The 10,451-nt window shown below is 38.9% G+C and overlaps 1 protein-coding gene across 1 annotated transcript in view; it reads right to left on the bottom strand.

The window, feature by feature from the left end:
• The window catches only part of LOC103738124 (nebulin), a gene marked incomplete at its 3' end in the record, with an annotated part of 99,207 nt that overhangs the window by 23,135 nt on the left and 65,621 nt on the right, over nucleotides 1-10,451 (bottom strand). Inside the window, 6 exon segments of the mRNA XM_008837955.2 lie at nucleotides 4,645-4,752; nucleotides 5,725-5,829; nucleotides 6,330-6,536; nucleotides 6,682-6,993; nucleotides 8,215-8,322; nucleotides 9,255-9,359. Of these exon segments, the coding sequence (XP_008836177.2) occupies nucleotides 4,645-4,752; nucleotides 5,725-5,829; nucleotides 6,330-6,536; nucleotides 6,682-6,993; nucleotides 8,215-8,322; nucleotides 9,255-9,359 (945 nt within the window).

Raw genomic sequence — 10,451 nt, 5'->3', positions numbered from 1 at the left:
TACTTCTCCTTCACATCTCCTATTCATGATTCAAGGACTTTCTTTTTTTCCTCGAAATAAGAGTTATACAATTTGGGAGTCTTTTAGATAGACCCACTGAAGGGGTACTCCAATTGCCTCACCCTGCATCCCTGTTCAGCATGGAAGAAGCCAGAGCAGTCTGCATCCCTAATCCCTATTGGCAATTTGGGTAACCTCTTCAGAGGATGGTGTGATAAGAATAGGGGATAGGAATTGGCTAGGCAGTTAGGGTAAAAAGACCCCCCCCCCAAAGTAGCCAGTTTCTTGGCTAAAAGTCACAACGTCCTTGGGCCTCTTAGCAGCCTACCCCATGCCAAAGGCCAAAAATGTTGAAAAGATTTGGGAGCTTTTATCTAATCCTTAAAAGATTTTAGGGTTACTTCTTTGGAGGGGGGAATGTTAGAGTAGCCAAAAGCCTCATAAAAAATAAATCAAAGAAGAAAAAGTACATAAAGTTATCAGAAAAAAAGTGATGGGGAGATATGGGAGGAGTTGGAGGGGAGGGATTGGGCATGGATTTGATCAAAACACCTTATATGCATGTATGAAATTCTTAATAAATTATTTATTTAAAAAAAGATAGAAGTCATCATTTTGCAACAGACAGAGACTATTACAGAGTTCCACAATTGGTCAAACACAGAGAATAAATGACTGTGAGATGCCCAGCCCTAAGTGACACATCTGCAATGGAATGTCTACACCTAGGCTCACAGAACACAGTGGAACAAGGGGTAGAGAGAACACTAATGCATCTCTCAACTCTCACCAGTGAGGTTTCCTCATGCAACAGATGGTGATCAACACGGAAAGCCACAACTGGCCAAAATGTAGAGTAAGAGATATTGAATGTGTGTCTCTAGATAGAACTCCTATATTAAACCTCAGCCACCCAGGGCTTAGGCCCCACTGCTGAAGAGGGGGCAGAAAGATTGTAAGAGCTGGGGGTGGTGGATGACCACAAGGAAACAGAGTTTTCCAGGCTTCTGGGAACTCACTCACATGAACTTACAGTAATGGTGACAGCATGCACAAGGCCCATGCAAAAGCAAACCAGACAAAATCCCAGCATAAAACTGGGGAAATGGTCAAGGAGCCTCAACCTTAGCTGAGACCACTGGTAGCTGATCATAACTGGGTGAGGAGAGGTGGTCTTCTTTAAAGGAGTGATGTTAGATAAGCTGACCAGACTCCAGTGGATGGACTCACCGAGAGACATCTGGGGACAAAAACTTGACTTGACAGGTCTTAATATATATGACAGAATGCAAGAAATCTGGTGAGGGGGCTTTGGGAGGGTACAGATATGAGAGGGTGTCTAAATATGATGAAGATGTATTATATGAAATGCACAAAAATTCACAGAAAAGGAAAAAAGAGAGAGGTTATTATGAAAAATTAACTCTAACCAAAGGCAGAAACATGTGCTAAACACTGTGTGGCTTACTTCAGGATAACATTTAGCAAAGGGCTTGCTGCATACTTATGGGAATGACCTTGTGGGAAAAAATATGGGCTGAATGGTAGAAAAATTAGGAAGATTCATGACTTGGTAAACAAGCTAACATGTAGGTTAGTTTAGAAATTTGTCACATGGCTATATCATATAGCTTGGTTTTTTTGGAATCTCTGTCTTACAAGCACAGGTAGTTAAGAATATCTTGATATTTTAGATTAGAAAGAAAAATTCACAAGAGCTCAACATCTTATCAAGTGGATAAAAATAAATTTAAGAAAGCAACAGTAAAATTCAGAATTTAGATTTACTTGGGAAAAATTACATTAATACTCCACGACAACAACCGTGCTAAGGAGCACATGGAGATTTACTTAATATTAGGTGCTAAACATAAAACTCACAGAAGTAGCTCTGTTCCCTCAGATTATATGCATGTGAACTATTTTGAACTTTAAGTTGACAATACCCTGGTGATGGTTAATTTGCACTATCACCTTGATGGGATATAGAATCACCTAAAAGACTCAGGCACACCACTAGATAAATCTGTAAAGGACATTTCCAGAAGGGAAAGACCCACTGTGTATATGAGTTGCACCAGTCCATGAATTAGGGGCCTGGGCTGAATGGCAGAGGAAGAGGAGAAAGCCAGCTGCATGCCAGCATTCCTTTCTCTCACTTCCTGGCCTCCCATCATGTGAACTGAGTTGCTACACTGGGCCCTCTTTGCCATGATGGGTGAACTCTCTGAAACAGTGAATCAAAACACTACATCTTTCCTTATTTCCATTGTCTCTGTGAGGTATTATGGTCACAGTGATACAAAAGCTAATTAACACAATCCTCACAGCAGACAACCTGACAAAATTGCTTTTAATAAAAGTAGAGCCATTAGTTCTGTGGGAAATGCCTGTCAGAAGCTCATTGACTTTGGCTTGAGCTCCTGCATCAACAAAAACACTAAAATGTGAGACGCCCTATTTTAAGAGGAGTTTTAAAAGGAAAAAAACCAAAAAACAAACAGAATAAACCATGAATAGTATGGACCACTAATAGGAGAATGAAAAACTTGCGAAATGAAAACCAAAGGAGAATAAGAAGCTTGCAGTGTTTGAAGAAATATCAGTAGAAGAAGAAATAAGCTACTTGGTGATATTCTAAAACAGAGACTTAGAGCTGACTGATAAATTATTAACAGTCAACATAAAGAATTATATAATAACAATTAAGCATGATCCCACAGAGAAATGGCCTGCCCTGAAGGATCATGAAATTCCTCTTTGTAAATGTCAACACAACCAAAGACGAAGAGAAGTTAGGGTGCCAAGCAGGAGATTGCATTGAATAACCACTCTATCTTCTAACTCTAAATTCTATTCTAACTTATTACAAACTAATTACATATTCAAAACATAGCTCCAACTTTATGAAATTTTATAGATACAGGAACCATTTGAATTTGAGAGGAAATAAAATTTCCACAGTGGTGGGAAAGTTTATTTACACCAATTCAATTTTAGGGTAAGATTTCAAAAGTTTCAAATGGATTCACAAGAAAAGGAACTTTCAACTGTTGAACATGGGTTGCTTGGAAATTGTCAATGTTATTCATTCGATCGCTAAGCTATCTTTAGCATATAACTCTCAATGAAAATGAGTTTGCTTTCTGTGAGGCACTCAGACATCATTATTGCTTCAGGTTTATCATCCTTTTGATTCAATTTAATGAGGTTTTGACCTGAAAGCCAGAGATACATAGATAGATATCCATAGATATAGATAGATATATGGAGATATCCTGGCATTTTGAGAGGGCCACGATAGAATTTCCTTTTATAGTCTTTGAATCTCTTGCCAGATTCTGTTTTCAGGTACATTTTCTCTACTCTAGTTCAGCCTATATTTTGAACCAAATCATGAATCTTTGTTTTAAAGATTTTTGGTTAAGAGGTTGTACTTTCTTATGAAATTTTGGCAACTGGTTCTTAAAACCAAGATCCTTTGAATCTTTTTTCTTAAATAATTTTTTAAAATCTAAATTTCACTTTATTTATTTATTTAGTGGGGAATTGCTCATACCACAGTGTGCATGTGGAAGTCAGAGGACAACATGCTAGAGTCGGTTTTCTCCTTCCACCATGTGAATCCCTGGGATAAAACTCAGGTTGTCAGGCTTGGAAGCAAGTGCCATTACCTGCTAAGCCATATTGTTGGCCCCATAAATTAATTTTATTACATTTATTTGTTTACTTGTATGTCTGTGTGTATGTGCTAGGGTGCATGCATACCACAATGCTGTGAGGTCAGAAGACAACTTATGGGAGTTAGTCCTCTCCTTTCACTATGTGAGTTCCAGGAATTGAACTCAGGTAAGTCAGGCTTGGTGGCAAGCTCCTTTACCTACAGAGGCATCTTGCTTGTCCCAGATCCTTTAATTTTTTTTCTAGTTAATTTTTGGGATTAACAAAATGAAATATTTATCTATATGCAAATGAAGTATAATATATAAAAATTTAATGACTCAGTAGGGGCATAGGTAGCTTGCTCAATGAATGCCCTACCTATTCAAGTCATAATTGGAAGCTACATTTTAGAACACAAGTGTCTTTTTTCCATGAACCAGATATCCAGATTATCTAGCAGAGTGTCAAATAAAGCTCTCTGGATCTTAACCCCGAAGTCCTGAATTTTTCTGGATCTTCAATGCTCAAACTATTTTATTAAATTTATGTAAGTTCAAGGAAGGACAAAATAAAAATAACTGATGGCTAATTTTTAGATACCTGCAGGTAAAACTATCAATGCCAGATTGCTAAGATTGATTTATTATCTGGTCATTTGAATTTGTCTAAAATAAACAAATAGAAAATAAGAATATTAATTTTAGGCAAAGAATAAAAACCTGTAATGTCTATTTTCTTTGTGCTATCTGGAAACACAGCATCTTAGTATAATGAGTCTTAGAGGGGGCTCTGTCCTAGTAGGTCATTAGGAAAGACCATTTTGATGTTTGAGGAGGGGTTAAAAAAAGAGAAAAAGAGACAATTCTGGGTAACAAAGAGGGTAGGAGAAGGTGAAGGGAACAGAACTACATTTCAAAAGTTTCCAACATTAAGTCAGCCAACCAGATAAAAATGCATCCTTATGCCCAAACTAGCACTTACATCACTAGCAATGTCCCTGGAGGTCTTGGCCAGCTGTACAGATATTGCATCAACAGGGAGATCATAGCCTTTCTTCAAAGCTTCTTCCCATCCAAGTTTATAGAGTTTCTGAAAAATCAAAGAAACACTTTAATACTGTTCTTTCTATATTAAAAAATCCCAGATAATTAAGTAGAAATTTATGTAGAGAGAGGATGTAGGATCCTAAAATCATCTACTCTGACTCTAAACTGACAGCTTGACGGAGGAGACAGAATGCTGACCTGTCATCATGTAGTCTGGATTTGTTTTTCTTTCCATTTTGATGTGGTTGTGTAGTTGAACACTTCTACTAGTTTGCAACACTCTGGTCCTATCAGGTTTACAAGGTACCTTTCTTCCTGCTGTTAACTATCATCTGAGCTCACTGTTTTAAACACTGACATTAAGATAATTCATAAAAGGAGAATAAGATTATAAAAATTTAACTAACCAAATGATAAAAGTAACAACTAAAATGAGTTTTCTATATTATAAGAAATATGTTAGCATTTCTACTCAAATTTGTTAGAGGTATGTCTGTTAAAATCTGGGTAGTAACAAAAGTAGCAAATAGCCATCTAGGAGTTTCTATGTGCCATGGACTATGCTGAATACCTTGTAGAATTTCTCATCTGTTCCTTATAGCAGTCCAATGTCCCAGGCACTTTTATGATCTTGATTTCAGGAAGGAGGGAACCGAGGTTTAGAATAGGTGGCTTGTCCAATATCAAACAACTCATAAATGCCAAAGTCAGAGCTCATACCATGTTTGTGTGATGTAATGGTATGTTTCAGCTGTTATTTATGGATATTTGACTTTGCACCAAGCACAATGAACACAGAGCTAAACCAAACAGACATAGCTTCTGCCTCCATGGAACACACAGCAGAGGCAAGCCCTTACTCGTCACTCTGTCTTAAAACCTTTCCAGGCCAAAGAGTTTAACTCATTCACTTCTATGGCTTCAGCATTTCTCAGTTATTTTCTATTGTGTCAGTTTACAAATCAGTAAGTTTTGAGACAAAACATATCATCAATATTTATGCTTTTTTTTTTACCTGACTATACAGTGTTTGATTTTGCTTGGCTTGCAAAATATCTGGTGTATCAGGCATCACGTGAATCTTGGTTTTATCTTTATTCCAGTCAACAGTGTACAAATACTAGGAGTGAGAGAAAAGATATTTGAAATCTGAGTAATTGTTAAGTATAAACAGGAATGAAAACAAACAATATTTAAATGTATACAATTGGAATCAGACAATACTAACATAAGACATAGCTTAGAAGAGACATAAAAAAAAAAACTCAGACTCTTTTATTTTAAAAACCTGCCATACACAGGAATGCTGGAATTACAGATGGGTGCTGCCATGCATGGCTTCATGCTCATATTTAAAAAGTAATTTGTGTATTTTCCATCATCTACAATGGACTGAAAGTACTTAAGGTATAATGATTAAAAATATAGGCAATTTTCTAACATAGGTAGACAGACAAAGGAAGACAATGTAAAGGTGGACATTGAAACACAGTACAGGGCAATGTTCTAGAACTGTCTGCCACTGCCTAGGTGTGGTGGAAAGTTCAGCTTCCTAAACAAGGGCCAGAGCCTGTTACCCTCTCAAGTGTGAATGACATGGAAGGGTACCGTTCTCATTACCTTATTCATGGTATGAGCGTTCTGCTTGGCAAGCACCATGTCCATGGAATCATTCAGCTTCTTAAACTGGAAGTTGCTGGGGTGCTGGCGGTACTTTTGATCACTGGCATATTCAGTTGCTTTCTTGGCCTTCTCCACTTCTAGGGAACCAGCTGGGCTCCAGCCAAGTCCTTTGTACCATTCATTGTAGTCTTGCTTATATTCATTCTATAAAGACAACAGAATATTCTATTTTCTACCTCATCAATGTAGACACAAAAGTATGCCACATACAATTGATGTGATCTCACCGCCCTTGCAGGAGATCCAGTCATAACCCCTACCCCTGGCCCCTGCAAAAAGACAGTCTTACATCACTCTGGATGTGATTCATATTCCTGGTCAGCTCGATGTTCATTGCGTCTGGGAGGAGGATGTACTTATGAATCAGGTGTTTGTAGTTGGTGTTGGTGATGTTGGCTTGCGCATCCTTGGCAGCTGTCACGCTGAGCATGTCGGCAGGGGTGTGGTAGCTGGTCTTCGTCTTCTCATAGTTTTTCTTGTATTCCCGATCAGACTGCATCTTAGCCACTTGCATGGAATGGACTAATTTGGGATCATCCTCAAGACTACGAAAACCAACCATTTTTCCTTTCTCCTTTTCATAATTATATTTGTATTTATACTGTGAGGAAAATAGGAAATCAACATGAAGAACAATTCTCTTAACTAAAAAATATTCAATATTCTGTATTTCATAAAAATAGTACTTGCATACAGATCCACTGTTGATAAAACATTTTTTTGACATTTGTGCATATAACCTGATTCTCAAAACTCAGCCTTGTGAGGCAGACAGTTAAGTTTTTGCTCCCATTTTATAGGTAACTACATGGAGAAATCAGAGAAGCCCATGAGTTCTGGGTAACTGAGGACCAGGGTGCAGATTCTATGATCCCGTATTACACTGACTTGTGCACGCACTCTGCTGTTACAGTAAGATCACAGCAAAGGAGAGAAAAGCCAAGCACGGTTTAAGCAGCCTCTGCTGCCCTGAGAAGTAAACCAGCCAGCCATTTGCTGCTGAGAACGGGTTCATTTATGGAACACACAACGTAATTTTACAGTAGCTTTATATTTGTGGAGTTGCTTTTCTGTGAAGAATGTCCAAACTGGTAAAATGGGGAAGAAATTTTGCTATTCCCACCCCAACTTCTATAGAGGGAGATCCTGATCCATGGGATGCTTCTTAGACAGCCAGGAAAGAAATGACTTCATTGTACTGGACGGAGAACTCAGAACCTCAGCAATAAGTGGGAGTGGGAAGTCCTGCACAGGAAAGAAGGTAAGGACAGGTACGGCTGAGAGGCGGCCAGGAAGGAGGGCTTTGAAATGCACTTCTCTCACCCTTCCTGTAATCCAACACTCCTGGGAGTAGACTTCTGGGACACAAACCAGGTTCAAATGAGTTTCATATGAGGTACACCAGCTTTCTCAGGGTGTGGGGAGCCCTACTCACAGGGTTCACCAATTTCTGGGCTATATTCTCCCACCACGGTTGATATCAAGCAATTAATGGTTTAACAGCTAGTGCGCAAATTTTCTGATTACTTTAAAACCAGTCATCATCAGCCCCAGTGAGCAGCACTCCAGCCCAACATTGCTAGACATTCCTGAGGCCAGAAGCAGAGATCTAAAAGGGCCCTAACTCAGTTGGCATTCTGGTTTGTTTCCCCAGAAATGCCGGAGAGAACACACAAACATGGTCAAAGACACTCATAGAACATAGCAAGTCTGTTCACAGACTTAGGTTGTTGACTTTGTTTTTCTTCACATTTCATACACTTTGGTGTTTTCAGAGCTCAGTTCTCCTTCAGCTTGGTTGTGGGCTAGCCTTCTCACTTACGTCACTTGCAATATCTCGAGATGCCTTGGCAGCTTTGATAGGAATTGCGTCCGTTCTGAGATCGTAGCCTTTCTTTTTAGACTCTTCCAAAGACAGTTTGTAGATTTTCTGTAAAGAGAGATAAAGGCGATGGGAGAGCCTGCAGCATCCCTTTTACGCTGGGTAGACGCTTCATTGATGGTTCGATGATGGAATGTTCTAAGTAACATTTTTAAGTTTGAGAGAAAAAAACCCAACTATTTAAAATCAAATGTATTTTTAATATATCATCAGAAAAAGTAAAAGGTACTGGTTTCTATGAGATTGTAAATATACTATAAAGACATGAAAATCCAGTTGATTCTTACTGATTTATTTTTTATCAAATAAAAGTTAAAGGAAGACTACAAAACAACCGTCTTCACACACCAGAATACCCAACAGCCTTACAATGGATTCTTTTACTTATGTATAATTATGTGCATGCCACAATAACAAAAAAGTGTCAGCAATTCCAGATCTCTGTGGAATTCATACAAAGAAAAGAAAAAACTGGTAGGACTGGAGGATTTCCTAGCAACAGTGTCCAGGCTGAGAAGAAAGTGAAATCAAATATCACATGCATTTTCTAACAAATACTTCACATTCCGGATTGTAGAGCTTGCTCCAATTTGTTCAAGATGTTCAACTTTTCTATTATTTCAACTCTTTTTTTTTTTAAGGACCATCTCAACAGCTTGGTGGAGAGTTCCCTAAGAATAAGGTTCTCTTTGGACTCCAGCCCCTTCTTTTCTGCCAAGTTTCCTAGCTCAATGAGGGCCCGCCCCAAAACGAAGCCCAGTTACCCTTTAGAGTCTAACTGCTGTCCCAGCACCACTGACAGGCCTACTCCAAGTTTTAGCAGAGCCATATTAGAGAGGGCAAGACGCTCATTTGTCTTTTGTTGTAACTTTAACATATTCACACTCTTAATTGAGTGAGACTTTGATGAGTTAAGTTGCTATTACTGGTTGAAACAGACTGGAAAGAAAGATAAAAACAGGCAGGAAGGTTATACTTACATCACTCATATTAATTGCATTTGCTTTCGCCAGAACAATCTGGGGGATATCAGGCATGATGTGGACTTTGGTCTTGTCAGCTTCCCACGCTTGTTTATAGAGGTGCTGAGGAAAAAGTGGAAGGTAGTGCTTAAAAATCTTAAAAAACAGCTCACTCGACACATAAACATCATTACACATATACAACAATATTTTATGTATCTTTTAAAATGATAAAGGTGCTCACTGAAACAACACAATGAAGGCAGAAGACAGAAAGTACAAGCACCCTCCCTTTGTCTTAACTCTGCAGATGGAATCTCCCACCTAGAATTTTCTACGCATATTGCTATGCCCAGTCCTTTTAAAATGTAAATGAAATCATCTAACACATATTGCTCGACAGTTTCCTTTTTTTACTTCAAACCATAGGTAGGATGCCTCAGAACCGTCTAAAAAATAATTTACTTCATGGTAGGAAGCTGTGGTCTCTTGTTAGAAGGGGCGACTCAACTGATTGAACCAGTTCTCCATTGACAGACATTAATTTGTGGTTTCCAGGCTTTTTCTGCTACGAGCAGCAACTCCAGGCTCCTTGTGGTGGGTTCAAAATGCACTGGGACATATCCAGTCAAGGAAAGACTGCTGCCCAGCTTTTGACAGGCAGTTTCTTTTGCTCAACTGCTTCAGATTTGCTGCCTCACATCCCTTCCCAGATAGCCAAGGTCAATGGCTCACCAGAATGGGGACAAAAGCCGCATATCCATTTCAGCCCAGTGCCCTGTGTTTCCAACAGGTGTCACCAAGGGCCTCTCACGACACCGAGTCTGTGCCAGGTCTGCGTCACAGTTCAATTTCTCCCTCTGGCCAGCCCTCCCTCCTACAAGTGCTATCAGCAAAGAGAAAAACAACCCTGCAAGCCCCAAATTCTATCCCAGCATCTCTTTCCAGAAAGTCCAACTTGCAAGAAACATATGTATCTTTGCACACCTAAAAAAGATTTCTATAGGATAATGAACATCAGGATTTCTCATTTTCACAATATTAAAACATTACATGAATATAAACTCCTTTGTAGGTTCTGTTAATTGTACCACTGTGGCATACTGTCTATGGCTATCTATGTTTTGGTCTTGTGTTATGCACAAAAATTTTCTGCAATGATGAAAATGTTTTATATAATCCAATATGGTAGCCCCGAGCCAAACAGAGTCACCA

This window comes from Nannospalax galili, unplaced genomic scaffold, assembly GCF_000622305.1.
Source record: "Nannospalax galili isolate Female #2095 unplaced genomic scaffold, S.galili_v1.0 scaffold499, whole genome shotgun sequence".
Taxonomy (NCBI): domain Eukaryota; kingdom Metazoa; phylum Chordata; class Mammalia; order Rodentia; family Spalacidae; genus Nannospalax; species Nannospalax galili.
This window is presented reverse-complemented; position numbering and strand designations above follow the sequence as displayed.